Genomic DNA, 21,554 nt, shown 5'->3' on the forward strand with positions numbered 1-21,554 from the left:
TCTTCTCCTCACACCTCCTCCTGCTTCTTCTCCTCACACCTCCTCCTGCTTCTTCTCCTCACACCTCCTCCTGCTTCTTCTCTTCACACCTCCTCCTGCTTCTTCTCCTCACACCTCCTCCTGCTTCCTCTCCTCACAGCTCCTCCTGCTTCCTCTCCTCACACCTCCTCCTGCTTCTCCTCACACCTCCTCCTGCTTCTTCTCCTCACACCTCCTCCTGCTTCTTCTCCTCACACCTCCTCCTGCTTCTTCTCCTCACACCTCCTCCTGCTTCTTCTCCTCACACCTCCTCCTGCTTCTTCTCACACCTCCTCCTGCTTCTCCTCACACCTCCTCCTGCTTCTTCTCACACCTCCTCCTGCTTCTCCTCACACCTCCTCCTGCTTCTCCTCACACCTCCTCCTGCTTCCTCTCCTCACACCTCCTCCTGCTTCTCCTCACACCTCCTCCTGCTTCCTCTCCTCACACCTCCTCCTGCTTCTCCTCACACCTCCTCCTGCTTCTCCTCACACCTCCTCCTGCTTCTTCTCCTCACACCTCCTCCTGCTTCTTCTCCTCACACCTCCTCCTGCTTCTTCTCCTCACACCTCCTCCTGCTTCTTCTCTTCACACCTCCTCCTGCTTCTCCTCACACCTCCTCCTGCTTCTCCTCACACCTCCTCCTGCTTCTCCTCAAACCTCCTCCTGCTTCTCCTCACACCTCCTCCTGCTTCCTCTCCTCACACCTCCTCCTGCTTCCTCTCCTCACACCTCCTCCTGCTTCCTCTCCTCACACCTCCTCCTGCTTCTCCTCACACCTCCTCCTGCTTCTCCTCACACCTCCTCCTGCTTCTCCTCACACCTCCTCCTGCTTCTCCTCACACCTCCTCCTGCTTCTCCTCACACCTCCTCCTGCTTCTCCTCACACCTCCTCCTGCTTCTCCTCACACCTCCTCCTGCTTCTCCTCACACCTCCTCCTGCTTCTCCTCACACCTCCTCCTGCTTCTCCTCACACCTCCTCCTGCTTCTCCTCACACCTCCTCCTGCTTCTCCTCACACCTCCTCCTGCTTCTCCTCCTCACACCTCCTCCTGCTTCTCCTCCTCACACCTCCTCCTGCTTCTCCTCACACCTCCTCCTTCTTCTCCTCACACCTCCTCCTTCTTCTCCTCACACCTCCTCCTGCTTCTCCTCACACCTCCTCCTGCTTCTCCTCACACCTCCTCCTGCTTCCTCTCCTCACACCTCCTCCTGCTTCTCCTCACACCTCCTCCTGCTTCTCCTCACACCTCCTCCTGCTTCTCCTCACACCTCCTCCTGCTTCTTCTCCTCACACCTCCTCCTGCTTCTTCTCCTCACACCTCCTCCTGCTTCTTCTCTTCACACCTCCTCCTGCTTCTTCTCTTCACACCTCCTCCTGCTTCTTCTCTTCACACCTCCTCCTGCTTCTCCTCACACCTCCTCCTGCTGCCTCTCCTCACACCTCCTCCTGCTTCTCCTCTTCACACCTCCTCCTGCTTCTTCTCTTCACACCTCCTCCTGCTTCTTCTCTTCACACCTCCTCCTGCTTCTTCTCTTCACACCTCCTCCTCCTGCTTCTCCTCACACCTCCTCCTGCTTCTCCTCACACCTCCTCCTGCTGCCTCTCCTCACACCTCCTCCTGCTGCCTCTCCTCACACCTCCTCCTGCTTCCTCTCCTCACACCTCCTCCTGCTTCCTCTCCTCACACCTCCTCTTGCTTCTCCTCACACCTCCTCCTGCTTCCTCTCCTCAGAGTTCCTTCAGCCAGAGTTCTCCCGTTCGGTCTAAAGGAGAACTTCTGGGAGATGGGGGACACGGGCCCCTGTGGCCCCTGCACTGAGATCCACGTGGACCTTCGAGGAGCCAGAGACGCTGCTGCGCTCGTCAACCAGGACTGTCCCGAAGTCCTGGAGGTCTGGAACCTGGTCTTTATGGAGTACAACAGGTATTGGGTCGGAGCCGGGGCCGGGGGCCGGGGCCGGGGGCCGGGGGCCGGGGCCGGGGGACGGGGCCGGGGCCGGGGGCCGGGGGCCGGGGACGGGGCCAAGGCCGGGGACGGGGACGGGGCCAAGGCCGGGGACGGGGACGGGGCCAAGGCCGGGGACGGGGACGGGGCCAAGGCCGGGGACGGGACCGGGGACCACATCGGGTCCAAAGTCTCTGCTCTCGCTGATTGGTTTGTTCTCTTTCCTCTGATTGGCTCAGGCAGGCTGACTCCTCCCTCTGGCCCCTCCCCCTCAGGAGCGTGGACACAGGTCTGGGTTTGGAACGACTCGTCTCCATTTTACAACAGAAATCTTCAAACTACGACACGGATCTGTTTCTACCCCTGATCCTGCATCTGCATCAGGTACTCTCACCAGGGCCTCACCAGGGCCTCCTCTGCATCAGGTACTCTCACCAGGGCCTCACCAGGGCCTCCTCTGCATCAGGTACTCTCACCAGGGCCTCACCAGGGCCTCCTCTGCATCAGGTACTCTCACCAGGGCCTCCTCTGCATCAGGTACTCTCACCAGGGCCTCACCAGGGCCTCCTCTGCATCAGGTACTCTCACCAGGGCCTCCTCTGCATCAGGTACTCTCACCAGGGCCTCCTCTGCATCAGGTACTCTCACCAGGGCCTCATCTGCATCAGGTACTCTCACCAGGGCCTCATCTGCATCAGGTACTCTCACCAGGGCCTCATCTGCATCAGGTACTCTCACCAGGGCCTCATCTGGGCCTCCTCTGCATCAGGTACTCTCACCAGGGCCTCATCTGCATCAGGTACTCTCACCAGGGCCTCATCTGGGCCTCCTCTGCATCAGGTACTCTCACCAGGGCCTCATCTGGGCCTCCTCTGCATCAGGTACTCTCACAAGGGCCTCATCTGCATCAGGTACTCTCACCAGGGCCTCATCTGGGCCTCCTCTGCATCAGGTACTCTCACCAGGGCCTCATCTGGGCCTCCTCTGCATCAGGTACTCTCACCAGGGCCTCATCTGCATCAGGTACTCTCACCGGGGCCTCATCTGGGCCTCCTCTGCATCAGGTACTCTCACCAGGGCCTCATCTGCATCAGGTACTCTCACCAGGGCCTCATCTGGGCCTCCTCTGCATCAGGTACTCTCACCAGGGCCTCATCTGCATCAGGTACTCTCACCGGGGCCTCATCTGGGCCTCCTCTGCATCAGGTACTCTCACCAGGGCCTCATCTGGGCCTCCTCTGCATCAGGTACTCTCACCAGGGCCTCATCTGCATCAGGTACTCTCACCGGGGCCTCATCTGGGCCTCATCTGCCTCAGGTACTCTCACTGGATTGGTCTCTGTTTAACTCGGTTCTCTGTCAGTTGTCAGGCGGGGCCCCATACTCTGGGGGCCCCGGGCTCCTGGACACGGCGTATCGTGTGGTGGTGGATCACATCCGGACTTTGGCCATTTGCATCGCAGACGGAGTTCACCCCGGGATGAGCGGCGCCGAGTGAGTGTCACACGTCATAACAGCCAGGGGGAGGAGCCTGCAGCCAGGGGGAGGAGCCTGCAGCCAGGGGGAGGAGCCTGCAGCCAGGGGGAGGAGCCTGTTTTCATCATCATCTACGTACAATTATAACTTGCATTTTCCGTCCATTCCACTTTAGCCTCTTTTTGCTACGGATCTGAACTTCTGTTGTAATGGTTCTGACCCGGTTCTCACAGGGTTCTGACCCGGTTCTCATGCGGTTCTGACCCGGTTCTCACAGGGTTCTGACCCGTTCTCATGCGGTTCTGACCCGGTTCTCACAGGGTTCTGACCCATTCTCATGCGGTTCTGACCCGGTTCTCACAGGGTTCTGACCCGTTCTCATGCGGTTCTGACCCGGTTCTCATGCGGTTCTGACCCGGTTCTCACAGGGTTCTGACCCGTTCTCATGCGGTTCTGACCCGGTTCTCATGCGGTTCTGACCCGGTTCTCACAGGGTTCTGACCCGTTCTCATGCGGTTCTGACCCGGTACTCACAGGGTTCTGACCCGTTCTCATGCGGTTCTGACCCGGTTCTGACCCAGTTCTCACAGGGTTCTGACCCGGTTCTCATGCGGTTCTGACCTGGTTCTTCTCTGTTCCAGGTTGGTCTTGAGGAGGATCCTGCGCAGGGCGGTCCGGTTCTCTCTGGAGGTTCTGAAGGCCCCTGAAGGAACTCTGGGACATCTGGTTCCGACTGTGGCCCAGATTCTGGTAGGGCCCGGTTCTGTTATCCGCTGGAGCTACGTGGTGCTAATCTCACTGGTGCTAATGCCACTGGAGCTAATGCCACTGGTGCTAATGCCACTGGAGCTAATGCCACTGGAGCTAATCCCACTGGAGCTAATGCCACTGGAGCTAATGCCACTGGAGCTAATGCCACTGGAGCTAATCCCACTGGAGCTAATGCCACTGGAGCTAATGCCACTGGAGCTAATGCCACTGGTGCTAATGCCACTGGAGCTAATGCCACTGGAGCTAATGCCACTGGAGCTAATGCCACTGGAGCTAATGCCACTGGTGCTAATGCCACTGGTGCTAATGCCACTGGAGCTAATGCCACTGGAGCTAATGCCACTGGAGCTAATGCCACTGGAGCTAATGCCACTGGTGCTAATGCCACTGGTGCTAATGCCACTGGAGCTAATGCCACTGGTGCTAATGCCACTGGTGCTAATGCCACTGGAGCTAATGCCACTGGTGCTAATGCCACTGGTGCTAATGCCACTGGTGCTAATGCCACTGGTGCTAATGCCACTGGTGCTAATGCCACTGGAGCTAATGCCACTGGAGCTAATGCCACTGGAGCTAATGCCACTGGAGCTAATGCCACTGGAGCTAATGCCACTGGAGCTAATGCCACTGGTGCTAATGCCACTGGAGCTAATGCCACTGGAGCTAATGCCACTGGAGCTAATGCCACTGGAGCTAATGCCACTGGAGCTAATGCCACTGGAGCTAATGCCACTGGAGCTAATGCCACTGGAGCTAATGCTTGGATGAGCAGAGTTAATGATCTAAAAACAGGAAACACTTTATTTCTTCTGTAGCATCTTGTGTCATAAAATGGCTCAAACTCCCATGAGCCTCTGCTTCCTCATGTTTAAATGTGTTTCAGGGTGAAGTTTACCCCGAGCTGTGCAGCGAGCAGCAGCGGGTCAGTGACTGTCAGTTGTATATCACAGACTTTACAGTTTAATGTCAGTGACCGTCAGTTGTATATCACAGACTTTACAGTTTAATGTCAGTGACTGTCTGTTGTATATCACAGACTTTACAGTTTAATGTCAGTGACTGACAGTTGTATATCACAGACTTTACAGTTTAATGTCAGTGACTGTCTGTTGTATATCACAGACTTTACAGTTTAATGTCAGTGACTGTCAGTTGTATATCACATACTTTACAGTTTAATGTCAGTGACTGTCAGTTGTATATCACAGACTTTACAGTTTAATGTCAGTGACTGTCAGTTGTATATCACAGACTTTACAGTTTAATGTCAGTGACTGACAGTTGTATATCACAGACTTTACAGTTTAATGTCAGTGACTGTCAGTTGTATATCACAGACTTTACAGTTTAATGTCAGTGACCGTCAGTTGTATATCACAGACTTTACAGTTTAATGTCAGTGACTGTCTGTTGTATATCACAGACTTTACAGTTTAATGTCAGTGACTGACAGTTGTATATCACAGACTTTACAGTTTAATGTCAGTGACTGTCTGTTGTATATCACAGACTTTACAGTTTAATGTCAGTGACTGTCAGTTGTATATCACATACTTTACAGTTTAATGTCAGTGACTGTCAGTTGTATATCACAGACTTTACAGTTTAATGTCAGTGACTGTCAGTTGTATATCACAGACTTTACAGTTTAATGTCAGTGACTGACAGTTGTATATCACAGACTTTACAGTTTAATGTCAGTGACTGTCTGTTGTATATCACAGACTTTACAGTTTAATGTCAGTGACTGTCAGTTGTATATCACAGACTTTACAGTTTAATGTCAGTGACTGTCAGTTGTATATCACAGACTTTACAGTTTAATGTCAGTGACTGTCTGTTGTATATCACAGACTTTACAGTTTAATGTCAGTGACTGTCAGTTGTATATCACAGACTTTACAGTTTAATGTCAGTGACTGTCAGTTGTATATCACAGACTTTACAGTTTAATGTCAGTGACTGTCAGTTGTATATCACAGACACAGTTGAATCGTTCTTTTCTTTCAGATTGTTGATGTTATAAATGAAAACGAGGCTCAGTTTCTGTCGTCGCTGAAACAAGGAACTCGACTCATCCAGAGAACTCTACACAAGCTAGAACCAGGAACTATGTTCCCAGGTAAGAACCACAGAGCAGAACCACAGAGCAGAACCACAGGGCAGTGTGTACTGTAGTGTGTACTGTAGTGTGTACTGTAGTGTGTACTGTAGTGTGCTGTGTACTGTAGTATGTACTGTAGTATGTACTGTAGTGTGTACTGTAGTGTGTACTGTAGTGTGTACTGTAGTGTGCTGTGTACTGTAGTATGTACTGTAGTGTGTACTGTAGTGTGTACTGTAGTGTGTACTGTAGTGTGCTGTGTACTGTAGTATGTACTGTAGTGTGTACTGTAGTGTGTGCTGTAGTGTGTACTGTAGTGTGTACTGTAGTGTGTACTGTAGTGTGCTGTGTACTGTAGTGTGCTGTGTACTGTAGTGTGCTGTGTACTGTAGTGTGCTGTGTACTGTAGTGTGTACTGTAGTGTGCTGTGTACTGTAGTATGTACTGTAGTGTGTACTGTAGTGTGTACTGTAGTGTGTACTGTAGTGTGCTGTGTACTGTAGTGTGTACTGTAGTGTGTACTGTAGTGTGCTGTGTACTGTAGTATGTACTGTAGTGTGTACTGTAGTGTGTACTGTAGTGTGTACTGTAGTGTGCTGTGTACTGTAGTGTGTACTGTAGTGTGCTGTGTACTGTAGTGTGTACTGTAGTGTACTGTAGTGTGTACTGTAGTGTGTACTGTAGTGTGTACTGTAGTGTAGTGTGTACTGTAGTGTGTACTGTAGTGTGCTGTGTACTGTAGTATGTACTGTAGTGTGCTGTGTACTGTAGTGTGTACTGTAGTGTGTACTGTAGTCTGTAGTGTACAGTGTGTACTGTAGTGTGTACTGTAGTGTGTACTGTAGTCTGTAGTGTACAGTGTGTACTGCAGAGTGTGCAGAGTGTGCGCACACAGTGTGTGTACACAGTGTGTGTACAGAGTGTGTACTGCAGAGTGTGCGCACAGTGTGCAGAGTGTGCGCACAGTGTGCAGAGTGTGCGCACAGTGTGCAGTGTGTGTGCACAGTGTGTGTACACAGTGTGTGTACACAGTGTGTGTGTACACAGTGTGTGTACACAGTGTGTGTACACAGTGTGTGCACACAGTGTGTGTACACAGTGTGTGTGCGCACAGTGTGTGTACACAGTGTGTGTACACAGTGTGTGTACACAGTGTGTGTGCGCACAGTGTGTGTACACAGTGTGTGTACACAGTGTGTGTACACAGTGTGTGTACACAGTGTGTGTGTACACAGTGTGTGTGTGCACAGTGTGTGTGTGCACAGTGTGTGTGTGCACAGTGTGTGTGCGCACAGTGTGTGTGCGCACAGTGTGTGTGCGCACAGTGTGTGTGCGCACAGTGTGTGTGCGCACAGTGTGTGTGCGCACAGTGTGTGTGCGCACAGTGTGTGTGCGCACAGTGTGTGCGCACAGTGTGTGCGCACAGTGTGTGCGCACAGTGTGTGCGCACAGTGTGTGCGTACACAGTGTGTGCGTACACAGTGTGTGCGTACACAGTGTGTGCGTACACAGTGTGTACACACAGTGTGTGTACACAGTGTGTGTACACATTGTGTGTGTACACATTGTGTGTGTACACACACTGTGTACAGACACTGTGCGCACAGACACTGTGCGCACAGACACTGTGCGTACACACACACTGTGTACACAGTGTGTGTACACAGTGTGTGTACACAGTGTGTGTGTACACAGTGTGTACTTTACATTGTCTGACTCTGTCTTTGGCAGCGGGCGTGGCCTGGTCTCTCCACAGAGACCTGGGTTTTCCTCTGGACCTTGTGGACCTGATTCTGGACGAGAGAGGAGTCTGTGTGGACCCAGAAGAACTGGACCGGATCAGGGCCCAAAACCAGGTCTAAACCAGGACTAAAACCAGGTCTAAACCAGGTCTGAACCAGGTCTGAACCAGGTCTAAACCAGGTCTAAACCAGGTCTAAACCAGGTCTAAACCAGGTCTAAACCAGGTCTAAACCAGGACTAAACCAGGTCTAAACCAGGTCTGAACCAGGTCTAAAACCAGGTCTAAAACCAGGTCTCAAACCAGGTCCGAACCAGGTCCGAACCAGGTCCGAACCAGGTCCGAACCAGGTCCGAACCAGGTCCGAACCAGGTCCGAACCAGGTCCGAACCAGGTCCGAACCAGGTCCGAACCAGGTCCGAACCAGGTCTGTCGCGTTCTGTCGGTCGCGTTCTGTCGGTCGCGTTCTGTCGGTCGCGTTCTGTCTGTCGGTTTCTGTCGCGTTCTGTCCTGATCTGTTTGTGTTCTGCCGTGTTCCGCCGTGTTATGCTGCGTTCTGCCGCGTTCTGTCGCGTTCTGTTGCGTTCTGCCGCGTTCTGTCGCATTCTGTCGCGTTCTGTCGCGTTCTGTCGCGTTCTGCCGCGTTCTGTCGCGTTCTGCCGCGTTCTGTCGCGTTCTGCCGCGTTCTGTCGCGTTCTGCCGCGTTCTGTCGCGTTCTGCCGCGTTCTGTCGCGTTCTGTCGCGTTCTGCCGCGTTCTGCCGCGTTCTGCCGCGTTCTGCCGCGTTCTGCCGCGTTCTGTCGCGTTCTGCCGCGTTCTGTCGCGTTCTGCCGCGTTCTGCCGCGTTCTGTCGCGTTCTGCCGCGTTCTGCCGCGTTCTGCCGCGTTCTGCCGCGTTCTGCCGCGTTCTGTCGCGTTCTGTCGCGTTCTGTCGCGTTCTGCCGCGTTCTGTCGCGTTCTGCCGCGTTCTGTCGCGTTCTGCCGCGTTCTGTCGCGTTCTGCCGCGTTCTGCCGCGTTCTGTCGCGTTCTGCCGCGTTCTGTCGCGTTCTGCCGCGTTCTGCCGCGTTCTGTCGCGTTCTGCCGCGTTCTGTCGCGTTCTGTTGCGTTCTGCCGCATTCTGTCATGTTCCGTCGCGTTCCGTCGCGTTCTGTCCTGATCTGTTTGTGTTATGTCGCGTTCCGTCGCCTTCCGTCGCGTTCCGTCGTGTTCTGTCGCGTTCTGTCTGTCGCGTTCTGCCGCGTTCTGCCGCGTTCTGCCGCGTTCTGCCGCGTTCTGTCGCGTTCTGTCGCGTTCTGTCGCGTTCTGCCGCGTTCTGTCGCGTTCTGCCGCGTTCTGTCGCGTTCTGCCGCGTTCTGTCGCGTTCTGTCGCGTTCTGCCGCGTTCTGCCGCGTTCTGCCGCGTTCTGTCGCGTTCTGCCGCGTTCTGTCGCGTTCTGCCGCGTTCTGCCGCGTTCTGTCGCGTTCTGCCGCGTTCTGTCGCGTTCTGTTGCGTTCTGCCGCATTCTGTCATGTTCCGTCGCGTTCCGTCGCGTTCTGTCCTGATCTGTTTGTGTTATGTCGCGTTCCGTCGCCTTCCGTCGCGTTCCGTCGTGTTCTGTCGCGTTCTGTCTGTCGTGTTCTGTCGCGTTCCGTTGCATTCCGTCGCGTTCTGTCGCGTTCTGCCGCGTTCTGTTGCGTTCTGTCGCGTTCTGTCGCGTTCTGTCTGTCGCGTTCCGTCGCGTTCTGTCTGTCGTGTTCTGTCTGTCGCGTTCCGTCTGTCGTGTTCTGTCTGTCGCGTTCTGTCTGTCGCGTTCTGTCTGTCGCGTTCTGTCGCGTTCCGTCGTGTTCTGTCGCGTTCCGTTGCGTTCCGTCGCATTCTGTCGCGTTCTGCCGCGTTCTGTCGCGTTCTGTCGCGTTCTGTCTGTCGTGTTCTGTCTGTCGCGTTCTGTCTGTCGCGTTCTGTCTGTCGTGTTCTGTCGCGTTCCGTCGCGTTCCGTCGCGTTCCGTCGCGTTCCGTCGCGTTCCGTCGCGTTCCGTCGCGTTCCGTCGCGTTCTGTCCTGATCTGTTTGTGTTCTGCCGCGTTCTGCCGCGTTCTGTCGCGTTCTGCCGCGTTCTGTCGCGTTCTGCCGCGTTCTGTCGCGTTCTGTCGCGTTCTGCCGCGTTCTGCCGCGTTCTGCCGCGTTCTGCCGCGTTCTGCCGCGTTCTGCCGCGTTCTGCCGCGTTCTGTCGCGTTCTGTCGCGTTCTGCCGCGTTCTGTCGCGTTCTGCCGCGTTCTGCCGCGTTCTGTCGCGTTCTGCCGCGTTCTGCCGCGTTCTGCCGCGTTCTGCCGCGTTCTGTCGCGTTCTGTCGCGTTCTGTCGCGTTCTGCCGCGTTCTGTCGCGTTCTGCCGCGTTCTGTCGCGTTCTGCCGCGTTCTGTCGCGTTCTGTCGCGTTCTGCCGCGTTCTGCCGCGTTCTGCCGCGTTCTGTCGCGTTCTGCCGCGTTCTGTCGCGTTCTGCCGCGTTCTGCCGCGTTCTGTCGCGTTCTGCCGCGTTCTGTCGCGTTCTGTTGCGTTCTGCCGCATTCTGTCATGTTCCGTCGCGTTCCGTCGCGTTCTGTCCTGATCTGTTTGTGTTATGTCGCGTTCCGTCGCCTTCCGTCGCGTTCCGTCGTGTTCTGTCGCGTTCTGTCTGTCGTGTTCTGTCGCGTTCCGTTGCATTCCGTCGCGTTCTGTCGCGTTCTGCCGCGTTCTGTTGCGTTCTGTCGCGTTCTGTCGCGTTCTGTCTGTCGCGTTCCGTCGCGTTCTGTCTGTCGTGTTCTGTCTGTCGCGTTCCGTCTGTCGTGTTCTGTCTGTCGCGTTCTGTCTGTCGCGTTCTGTCTGTCGCGTTCTGTCGCGTTCCGTCGTGTTCTGTCGCGTTCCGTTGCGTTCCGTCGCGTTCTGTCGCATTCTGCCGCGTTCTGTTGCGTTCTGTCGCGTTCTGTCGCGTTCTGTCTGTCGTGTTCTGTCTGTCGCGTTCTGTCTGTCGCGTTCTGTCTGTCGCGTTCTGTCTGTCGCGTTCTGTCGCGTTCTGTCTGTCGTGTTCTGTCGCGTTCCGTCGCGTTCCGTCGCGTTCCGTCGCGTTCCGTCGCGTTCCGTCGCGTTCCGTCGCGTTCCGTCGCGTTCCGTCGCGTTCCGTCGCGTTCTGTCCTGATCTGTTTGTGTTCTGCCGTGTTCTGCCGTGTTCCGCCGTGTTCCGCCGTGTTCTGCCGCGTTCTGTCGCGTTCTGTCGCGTTCTGTCGCGTTCTGCCGCGTTCTGTCGCGTTCTGCCGCGTTCTGTCGCGTTCTGTTGCGTTCTGCCGCATTCTGTCATGTTCCGTCGCGTTCCGTCGCGTTCTGTCCTGATCTGTTTGTGTTATGTCGCGTTCCGTCGCCTTCCGTCGCGTTCCGTCGTGTTCTGTCGCGTTCTGTCTGTCGTGTTCTGTCGCGTTCCGTCGCGTTCTGTCGCATTCTGTCGCGTTCTGCCGCGTTCTGTTGCGTTCTGTCGCGTTCTGTCGCGTTCTGTCTGTCGCGTTCTGTCTGTCGCGTTCCGTCGCGTTCTGTCTGTCGCGTTCCGTCGCGTTCTGTCTGTCGTGTTCTGTCTGTCGCGTTCTGTCTGTCGCGTTCTGTCGCGTTCCGTCGCGTTCTGTCGCGTTCCGTCGTGTTCTGTCGCGTTCCGTTGCGTTCTGTCTGTCGTGTTCTGTCTGTCGCGTTCTGTCTGTCGCGTTCTGTCTGTCGTGTTCTGTCGCGTTCTGTCGCGTTCTGCCGCGTTCTGTTGCGTTCTGTCTGTCGTGTTCTGTCTGTCGCGTTCTGTCTGTCGCGTTCTGTCTGTCGTGTTCTGTCTGTCGCGTTCTGTCTGTCGTGTTCTGTCGCGTTCCGTCGCGTTCCGTCGCGTTCCGTCGCGTTCCGTCGCGTTCCGTCGCGTTCCGTCGCGTTCCGTCGCGTTCTGTCCTGATCTGTTTGTGTTCTGCCGTGTTCCGCCGTGTTCTGCCGCATTCTGCCGCGTTCTGTCGCGTTCTGTCGCGTTCTGCCGCGTTCTGTCGCGTTCTGTCGCGTTCTGCCGCGTTCTGTCATGTTCCGTCGCGTTCTGTCATGTTCTGTCATGTTCCGTCGTGTTCTGTCGCGTTCTGTCTGTCGTGTTCTGTCGCGTTCCGTTGCGTTCCGTTGCGTTCCGTCGCGTTCTGTCGCATTCTGTCGCGTTCTTCCGCGTTCTGTTGCGTTCTGTCGCGTTCTGTCTGTCGTGTTCTGTCTGTCGCGTTCCGTCGCGTTCCGTCGCGTTCTGTCTGTCGCGTTCTGTCGCGTTCTGTCTGTCGTGTTCTGTCGCGTTCCGTTGCGTTCCGTCGCGTTCTGTCGCGTTCTGCCGCGTTCTGTTGCGTTCTGTCGCGTTCTGTCGCGTTCTGTCGCGTTCTGTCTGTCGCGTTCCGTCGCGTTCTGTCTGTCGTGTTCTGTCTGTCGCGTTCCGTCTGTCGTGTTCTGTCTGTCGCGTTCTGTCTGTCGCGTTCTGTCTGTCGCGTTCTGTCGCGTTCCGTCGTGTTCTGTCGCGTTCCGTTGCGTTCCGTCGCGTTCTGTCGCATTCTGTCGCGTTCTGCCGCGTTCTGTCGCGTTCTGTCTGTCGTGTTCTGTCTGTCGCGTTCTGTCTGTCGTGTTCTGTCGCGTTCCGTCGCGTTCCGTCGCGTTCCGTCGCGTTCCGTCGCGTTCCGTCGCGTTCCGTCGCGTTCCGTCGCGTTCCGTCGCGTTCTGTCCTGATCTGTTTGTGTTCTGCCGTGTTCCGCCGTGTTCCGCCGTGTTCTGCCGCGTTCTGTCGCGTTCTGTCGCGTTCTGTCGCGTTCTGTCGCATTCTGCCGCGTTCTGTCGCGTTCTGCCGCGTTCTGTCGCGTTCTGTTGCGTTCTGCCGCATTCTGTCATGTTCCGTCGCGTTCCGTCGCGTTCTGTCCTGATCTGTTTGTGTTATGTCGCGTTCCGTCGCCTTCCGTCGCGTTCCGTCGTGTTCTGTCGCGTTCTGTCTGTCGTGTTCTGTCGCGTTCCGTCGCGTTCTGTCGCATTCTGTCGCGTTCTGCCGCGTTCTGTTGCGTTCTGTCGCGTTCTGTCGCGTTCTGTCTGTCGCGTTCCGTCGCGTTCTGTCTGTCGCGTTCCGTCGCGTTCTGTCTGTCGTGTTCTGTCTGTCGCGTTCTGTCTGTCGCGTTCTGTCTGTCGTGTTCTGTCGCGTTCCGTCGCGTTCTGTCGCGTTCCGTCGTGTTCTGTCGCGTTCCGTTGCGTTCTGTCTGTCGTGTTCTGTCTGTCGCGTTCTGTCTGTCGCGTTCTGTCTGTCGTGTTCTGTCGCGTTCTGTCGCGTTCTGCCGCGTTCTGTTGCGTTCTGTCTGTCGTGTTCTGTCTGTCGCGTTCTGTCTGTCGCGTTCTGTCTGTCGTGTTCTGTCTGTCGCGTTCCGTCGCGTTCCGTCGCGTTCCGTCGCGTTCCGTCGCGTTCCGTCGCGTTCTGTCCTGATCTGTTTGTGTTCTGCCGTGTTCCGCTGTGTTCTGCCGCATTCTGCCGCGTTCTGTCGCATTCTGTCGCGTTCTGTCGCGTTCTGCCGCGTTCTGTCGCGTTCTGTCGCGTTCTGCCGCGTTCTGTCATGTTCCGTCGCGTTCTGTCATGTTCCGTCGTGTTCTGTCGCGTTCTGTCTGTCGTGTTCTGTCGCGTTCCGTTGCGTTCCGTCGCGTTCTGTCGCATTCTGTCGCGTTCTTCCGCGTTCTGTTGCGTTCTGTCGCGTTCTGTCTGTCGTGTTCCGTCGCGTTCCGTCGCGTTCTGTCTGTCGCGTTCTGTCGCGTTCTGTCTGTCGCGTTCTGTCTGTCGTGTTCTGTCTGTCGCGTTCTGTCTGTCGTGTTCTGTCTGTCGTGTTCTGTCTGTCGCGTTCCGTCGCGTTCTGTCTGTCGCGTTCTGTCGCGTTCTGTCTGTCGCGTTCTGTCTGTCGCGTTCTGTCTGTCGTGTTCTGTCTGTCGCGTTCTGTCTGTCGTGTTCTGTCTGTCGTGTTCTGTCTGTCGCGTTCTGTCTGTCGCGTTCTGTCGTGTTCTGTCGTGTTCTGTTGCGTTCTGTCTGTCGCGTTCTGTCTGTCGCGTTCTGTCTGTCGTGTTCTGTCGCGTTCCGTCGCGTTCTGCCGCGTTCTGTCGCGTTCTGTCGCGTTCTGTCGTGTTCTGTTGCGTTCTGTCTGTCGCGTTCTGTCTGTCGCGTTCTGTCTGTCGTGTTCTGTCGCGTTCCGTCGCGTTCTGTCGCGTTCCGTCGCGTTCTGTCGTGTTCTGTCGCGTTCTGCCGCATTCTGCCGCGTTCTGTCGCGTTCTGTCGCGTTCTGTCGCGTTCTGTCGCGTTCTGTCGCGTTCTGCCGCATTCTGTCGCGTTCTGCCGCGTTCTGTCGCGTTCTGTTGCGTTCTGCCGCATTCTGTCATGTTCCGTCGCTTTCCGTCGCGTTCTGTCCTGATCTGTTTGTGTTCTGCCGTGTTCCGCCGTGTTATGTCGCGTTCCGTCTTCTTCCGTCGCGTTCCGTCGTGTTCTGTCGCGTTCTGTCTGTCGTGTTCTGTCGCGTTCCGTTGCGTTCCGTCGCGTTCTGTCGCATTCTGTCGCGTTCTGCCGCGTTCTGTTGCGTTCTGTCGCGTTCTGTCGCGTTCGTCGCGTTCTGTCTGTCGCGTTCCGTCGCGTTCTGTCTGTCGTGTTCTGTCTGTCGCGTTCTGTCTGTCGCGTTCTGTCTGTCGTGTTCTGTCGCGTTCCGTCGCGTTCTGTCGCGTTCCGTCGTGTTCCGTTGCGTTCCGTCGCGTTCTGTCGCGTTCTGTCGTGTTCTGTCTGTCGCGTTCTGTCGCGTTCTGTCTGTCGTGTTCTGTCTGTCGCGTTCTGTCTGTCGCGTTCTGTCTGTCGCGTTCTGTCTGTCGCGTTCTGTCGCGTTCCGTCGCGTTCTGTCGCGTTCCGTCGCGTTCCGTCGCGTTCCGTCGCATTCTGTCGCGTTCTGCCGCGTTCTGCCGCGTTCTGTTGCGTTCTGTCCGTCGTGTTCTGTCTGTCGCGTTCTGTCTGTCGCGTTCTGTCTGTCGTGTTCTGTCTGTCGCGTTCTGTCTGTCGTGTTCTGTCTGTCGCGTTCTGTCGCGTTCTGTCTGTCGTGTTCTGTCTGTCGCGTTCTGTCGCGTTCTGTCTGTCGTGTTCTGTCTGTCGTGTTCTGTCTGTCGCGTTCTGTCTGTCGCGTTCTGTCTGTCGTGTTCTGTCGCGTTCCGTCGCGTTCTGTCGCGTTCCGTCGCGTTCCGTCGCGTTCCGTCGCGTTCCGTCGCGTTCCGTCGCTTTCTGTCCTGATCTGTTTGTGTTCTGCCGCATTCTGCCGCGTTCTGTCGCGTTCTGCCGCGTTCTGTCGCGTTCTGCCGCGTTCTGTCGCGTTCTGTCGCGTTCTGTCGCGTTCTGCCGCGTTCTGTCGCGTTCTGTCGCGTTCTGTCGTGTTCTGTCATGTTCCGTCGCGTTCTGTCCTGATCTGTTTGTGTTCTGCCGTGCTCCGCCGTGTTCTGTCGCGTTCTGCCGCATTCTGCCGCGTTCTGCCGCGTTCTGCCGCGTTCTGTCGCGTTCTGTCGCGTTCTGTCGCGTTCTGTCTGTCGTGTTCTGTCGCGTTCCGTTGCGTTCCGTCGCGTTCTGTCGCATTCTGTCGCGTTCTGCCGCGTTCTGTTGCGTTCTGTCGCGTTCTGTCGCGTTCGTCGCGTTCTGTCTGTCGCGTTCCGTCGCGTTCTGTCTGTCGTGTTCTGTCTGTCGCGTTCTGTCTGTCGCGTTCTGTCTGTCGTGTTCTGTCGCGTTCCGTCGCGTTCTGTCGCGTTCCGTCGTGTTCCGTTGCGTTCCGTCGCGTTCTGTCGCGTTCTGTCGTGTTCTGTCTGTCGCGTTCTGTCGCGTTCTGTCTGTCGTGTTCTGTCTGTCGCGTTCTGTCTGTCGTGTTCTGTCTGTCGTGTTCTGTCTGTCGCGTTCCGTCGCGTTCTGTCTGTCGCGTTCTGTCGCGTTCTGTCTGTCGCGTTCTGTCTGTCGCGTTCTGTCTGTCGTGTTCTGTCTGTCGCGTTCTGTCTGTCGTGTTCTGTCTGTCGTGTTCTGTCTGTCGCGTTCTGTCTGTCGCGTTCTGTCGTGTTCTGTCGTGTTCTGTTGCGTTCTGTCTGTCGCGTTCTGTCTGTCGCGTTCTGTCTGTCGCGTTCTGTCTGTCGTGTTCTGTCGCGTTCCGTCGCGTTCTGCCGCGTTCTGTCGCGTTCTGTCGCGTTCTGTCGTGTTCTGTTGCGTTCTGTCTGTCGCGTTCTGTCTGTCGCGTTCTGTCTGTCGTGTTCTGTCGCGTTCCGTCGCGTTCTGTCGCGTTCCGTCGTGTTCTGTCCTGATCTGTTTGTGTTCTGCCGTGCTCCGCCGTGTTCTGTCGCGTTCTGCCGCATTCTGCCGCGTTCTGTCGCGTTCTGTCGCGTTCTGTCGCGTTCTGTCGCGTTCTGTCGCGTTCTGCCGCATTCTGTCGCGTTCTGCCGCGTTCTGTCGCGTTCTGTTGCGTTCTGCCGCATTCTGTCATGTTCCGTCGCTTTCCGTCGCGTTCTGTCCTGATCTGTTTGTGTTCTGCCGTGTTCCGCCGTGTTATGTCGCGTTCCGTCTTCTTCCGTCGCGTTCCGTCGTGTTCTGTCGCGTTCTGTCTGTCGTGTTCTGTCGCGTTCCGTTGCGTTCCGTCGCGTTCTGTCGCATTCTGTCGCGTTCTGCCGCGTTCTGTTGCGTTCTGTCGCGTTCTGTCGCGTTCGTCGCGTTCTGTCTGTCGCGTTCCGTCGCGTTCTGTCTGTCGTGTTCTGTCTGTCGCGTTCTGTCTGTCGCGTTCTGTCTGTCGTGTTCTGTCGCGTTCCGTCGCGTTCTGTCGCGTTCCGTCGTGTTCCGTTGCGTTCCGTCGCGTTCTGTCGCGTTCTGTCGTGTTCTGTCTGTCGCGTTCTGTCGCGTTCTGTCTGTCGTGTTCTGTCTGTCGCGTTCTGTCTGTCGCGTTCTGTCTGTCGCGTTCTGTCTGTCGCGTTCTGTCGCGTTCCGTCGCGTTCTGTCGCGTTCTGTCGCGTTCCGTCGCGTTCCGTCGCGTTCCGTCGCGTTCCGTCGCGTTCCGTCGCATTCTGTCGCGTTCTGCCGCGTTCTGCCGCGTTCTGTTGCGTTCTGTCTGTCGTGTTCTGTCTGTCGCGTTCTGTCTGTCGTGTTCTGTCTGTCGCGTTCTGTCGCGTTCTGTCTGTCGTGTTCTGTCTGTCGTGTTCTGTCGCGTTCTGTCGCGTTCTGTCTGTCGTGTTCTGTCTGTCGTGTTCTGTCTGTCGCGTTCTGTCTGTCGCGTTCTGTCTGTCGTGTTCTGTCGCGTTCCGTCGCGTTCTGTCGCGTTCCGTCGCGTTCCGTCGCGTTCCGTCGCGTTCCGTCGCGTTCCGTCGCGTTCCGTCGCTTTCTGTCCTGATCTGTTTGTGTTCTGCCGCATTCTGCCGCGTTCTGTCGCGTTCTGCCGCGTTCTGTCGCGTTCTGCCGCGTTCTGTCGCGTTCTGCCGCGTTCTGTCGCGTTCTGCCGCGTTCTGTCGCGTTCTGTCGCGTTCTGTCGTGTTCTGTCATGTTCCGTCGCGTTCTGTCCTGATCTGTTTGTGTTCTGCCGTGCTCCGCCGTGTTCTGTCGCGTTCTGCCGCATTCTGCCGCGTTCTGTCGCGTTCTGTCGCGTTCTGTCGCGTTCTGTCGCGTTCTGCCGCATTCTGTCGCGTTCTGCCGCGTTCTGTCGCGTTCTGTTGCGTTCTGCCGCATTCTGTCATGTTCCGTCGCGTTCCGTCGCGTTCTGTCCTGATCTGTTTGTGTTCTGCCGTGTTCCGCCGTGTTATGTCGCGTTCCGTCTTCTTCCGTCGCGTTCCGTCGTGTTCTGTCGCGTTCTGTCTGTCGTGTTCTGTCGCGTTCCGTTGCGTTCCGTCGCGTTCTGTCGCATTCTGTCGCGTTCTGCCGCGTTCTGTTGCGTTCTGTCGCGTTCTGTCGCGTTCGTCGCGTTCTGTCTGTCGCGTTCCGTCGCGTTCCGTCGCGTTCTGTCGCGTTCTGTCTGTCGTGTTCTGTCGCATTCTGACGCGTTCTGCCGCGTTCTGTTGCGTTCTGTCGTGTTCTGTCTGTCGCGTTCCGTCGCGTTCTGTCTGTCGTGTTCTGTCTGTCGCGTTCTGTCGTGTTCTGTCTGTCGCGTTCTGTCTGTCGCGTTCTGTCTGTCGTGTTCTGTCGCGTTCCGTCGCGTTCTGTCGCGTTCCGTCGTGTTCCGTTGCGTTCCGTCGCGTTCTGTCGCGTTCTGTCGTGTTCTGTCTGTCGCGTTCTGTCGCGTTCTGTCTGTCGTGTTCTGTCTGTCGCGTTCTGTCTGTCGCGTTCTGTCTGTCGCGTTCTGTCTGTCGCGTTCCGTCGCGTTCTGTCGCGTTCCGTCGCGTTCCGTCGCGTTCTGTCACGTTCCGTCGCATTCTGTCGCGTTCTGCCGCGTTCTGCCGCGTTCTGTTGCGTTCTGTCGCGTTCTGTCGCGTTCTGTCTGTCGTGTTCTGTCTGTCGCGTTCTGTCGCGTTCTGTCTGTCGTGTTCTGTCTGTCGTGTTCTGTCTGTCGTGTTCTGTCTGTCGCGTTCTGTCTGTCGCGTTCTGTCTGTCGCGTTCTGTCGCGTTCCGTCGCGTTCCGTCGCGTTCCGTCGCGTTCCGTCGCGTTCCGTCGCGTTCCGTCGCTTTCTGTCCTGATCTGTTTGTGTTCTGCCGCATTCTGCCGCGTTCTGTCGCGTTCTGCCGCGTTCTGTCGCGTTCTGCCGCGTTCTGTCGCGTTCTGCCGCGTTCTGTCGCGTTCTGCCGCGTTCTGTCGCGTTCTGCCGCGTTCTGTCGCGTTCTGTCGCGTTCTGCCGCGTTCTGTCATGTTCCGTCGCGTTCTGTCCTGATCTGTTTGTGTTCTGCCGTGTTCCGCCGTGTTATGTCGCGTTCCGTCGCCTTCCGTCGCGTTCCGTCGTGTTCTGTCGCGTTCTGTCTGTCGTGTTCTGTCGCATTCTGACGCGTTCTGCCGCGTTCTGTTGCGTTCTGTCGTGTTCTGTCTGTCGCGTTCCGTCGCGTTCTGTCTGTCGTGTTCTGTCTGTCGCGTTCTGTCGCGTTCTGTCTGTCGCGTTCTGTCGTGTTCTGTCTGTCGCGTTCTGTCGCGTTCTGTCTGTCGTGTTCTGTCTGTCGCGTTCTGTCTGTCGTGTTCTGTCGCGTTCCGTCGCATTCTGTCGCGTTCCGTCGCGTTCCGTCGCGTTCCGTCGCGTTCCGTCGCGTTCTGTCCTGATCTGTTTGTGTTCTGCCGTGCTCCGCCGTGTTCCGCCGCGTTCTGCCGCATTCTGTCGCGTTCTGCCGCGTTCTGCCGCGTTCTGCCGCGTTCTGTCGCGTTCTGTCGCGTTCTGTCGCGTTCTGTCGCGTTCTGTCGCGTTCTGTCCTGATCTGTTTGTGTTCTGCCGCATTCTGTCGCGTTCTGTCGCGTTCTGTCGCGTTCTGCCGCGTTCTGTCGCGTTCTGCCGCGTTCTGCCGCGTTCTGTCGCGTTCTGTCCTGATCTGTTTGTGTTCTGCCGTGTTCTGTCGCGTTCTGCCGCGTTCTGTCGCGTTCTGTCGCGTTCTGCCGCGTTCTGTTGCGTTCTGCCGCGTTCTGTCGCGTTCTGCCGCGTTCTGCCGCATTCTGCCGCGTTCTGTCGCGTTCTGTCGCGTTCTGTCGCGTTCTGTCGCGTTCTGTCGCGTTCTGTTTGCTTTCTGCCGTGTTCTGTCGCGTTTGTCGCGCTCTGTCGCGTTCCGTCGTGTTCTGTCGTGTTCTGTTGTGGTTCCTGTGTCGTGTTCTGTTGTGGTTCCTGTGTCGTGTTCTGTTGTGGTTCCTGTGTCGTGTTCTGTTGTGGTTCCTGTGTCGTGTTCTGTTGTGGTTCCCCCTCGGCTTCAGCTCAGATGTTTGTTTTCATGACTTGAGTTGACCTTTGACCTCTAGAGTCTGGTCCTGTAATGATGATGTCACTGCTCAGGTGGCGCTCGATGCGTCTGGAGCTGATGATGTCATGACTCTGGACGTCGGAGCTTTGAGCCAACTTCAGCGACGAGGGATTCTCCCGACCGACGACTCTGCCACGTACAAGTACTTCAAAGAGGAGGGGAAGTATGGTGAGTACTGCATGCAGTACATGTACTACATGCAGTACATGTACTGCATGTAGTACATGTACTGCATGTAGTACATGTACTCCATGTAGAAAATGTAGTACATGGGGTACATGTACTACATGCAGTACATGTACCTAATGTACTACATGTACTACATGCAGTACATGTACTACATGCAGTACATGTACCCCATGTACTACATTTACTACATGCAGTACATGTACCCCATGTACTACATTTACTACATGCAGTACATGTACCCCATGTACTACATTTGCTACATGGAGTACATGTACTACATGCAGTACATGTACCTAATGTACTACATGTACTACATGCAGTACATGTACTACATGCAGTACATGTACCTAATGTACTACATGCAGTACATGTACTACATGCAGTACATGTACCCCATGTACTACATTTACTACATGCAGTACATGTACCCCATGTACTACATTTACTACATGCAGTACATGTACCCCATGTACTACATTTACTACATGCAGTCCATGTACTACATTTTCTACATGGAGTACATGTACTACATGCAGTACATGTACTACATGCAGTACATGTACTACATGCAGTACATGTACCTAATGTACTACATGCAGTACATGTACTACATGCAGTACATGTACCCCATGTACTTCATTTACTACATGCAGTACATGTACCCCATGTACTACATTTACTACATGCAGTCCATGTACTACATTTTCTACATGGAGTACATGTACTACATGCAGTACATGTACTACATGCAGTACATGTACTACATGCAGTACATGTACCCCATGTACTACATTTACTACATGCAGTACATGTACCCCATGTACTACATTTTCTACATGGAGTACATGTACTACATGCAGTACATGTACTACATGCAGTACATGTACTACATGCAGTACATGTACCTAATGTACTACATGTACTACATGCAGTACATGTACTACATGTACTACATGCAGTACATGTACCTAATGTACTACATGTACTACATGTAGTACATGTACTGCATGTAGTACCTGAAGTACATTTACTCTTGTCTCCTCAGTCTTCCCGTCGTGCTGGGCTCAGATCCTGGCGCTCGTCTCAGGTGGGACTCTGGTGGACCATGTCTCAGAGGGACTCTGTGGACTCATCCTGGACCAGACCTGTTTCTACAGCGAGAGAGGAGGACAGAGTCGGGACCAGGGCTTCCTCAGCACCCAGGTGTGGGACGGGACGGGGAGCGGGATGGGAGCGGGATGGGACGGGAGCGGGAAAGGACGGGAGCGGGATGGGACGGGAGCGGGAAAGGACGGGAGCGGGATGGGACGGGAGCGGGATGGGAGCGGGATGGGACGGGGACGGGACGGGAGCGGGACGGGAGCGGGACGGGAGCGGGACGGGAGCGGGA

The 21,554-nt window shown here is 55.8% G+C and overlaps 1 protein-coding gene across 2 annotated transcripts in view; it reads left to right on the plus strand.

The window, feature by feature from the left end:
* The window catches only part of aars2 (alanyl-tRNA synthetase 2, mitochondrial (putative)), a 49,572-nt gene that overhangs the window by 9,768 nt on the left and 18,250 nt on the right, over positions 1 to 21,554 (plus strand). For both annotated transcript variants that reach the window (XM_072439596.1, XM_072439595.1), the window contains exons 4-12: positions 1,755 to 1,946; positions 2,207 to 2,351; positions 3,331 to 3,461; positions 4,085 to 4,193; positions 5,098 to 5,136; positions 6,225 to 6,336; positions 8,050 to 8,174; positions 20,008 to 20,143; positions 21,210 to 21,367. In XM_072439596.1, coding sequence (XP_072295697.1) covers positions 1,755 to 1,946; positions 2,207 to 2,351; positions 3,331 to 3,461; positions 4,085 to 4,193; positions 5,098 to 5,136; positions 6,225 to 6,336; positions 8,050 to 8,174; positions 20,008 to 20,143; positions 21,210 to 21,367 — 1,147 coding nt within the window. The remainder of the gene's footprint in view (positions 1 to 1,754; positions 1,947 to 2,206; positions 2,352 to 3,330; positions 3,462 to 4,084; positions 4,194 to 5,097; positions 5,137 to 6,224; positions 6,337 to 8,049; positions 8,175 to 20,007; positions 20,144 to 21,209; positions 21,368 to 21,554) is intronic.

The sequence above is a fragment of the Eucyclogobius newberryi genome, unplaced genomic scaffold, assembly GCF_026437365.1.
Source record: "Eucyclogobius newberryi isolate DKJ021-1_F unplaced genomic scaffold, fEucNew1.0.hap1 SCAF_99, whole genome shotgun sequence".
Lineage (NCBI taxonomy): Eukaryota > Metazoa > Chordata > Actinopteri > Gobiiformes > Gobiidae > Eucyclogobius > Eucyclogobius newberryi.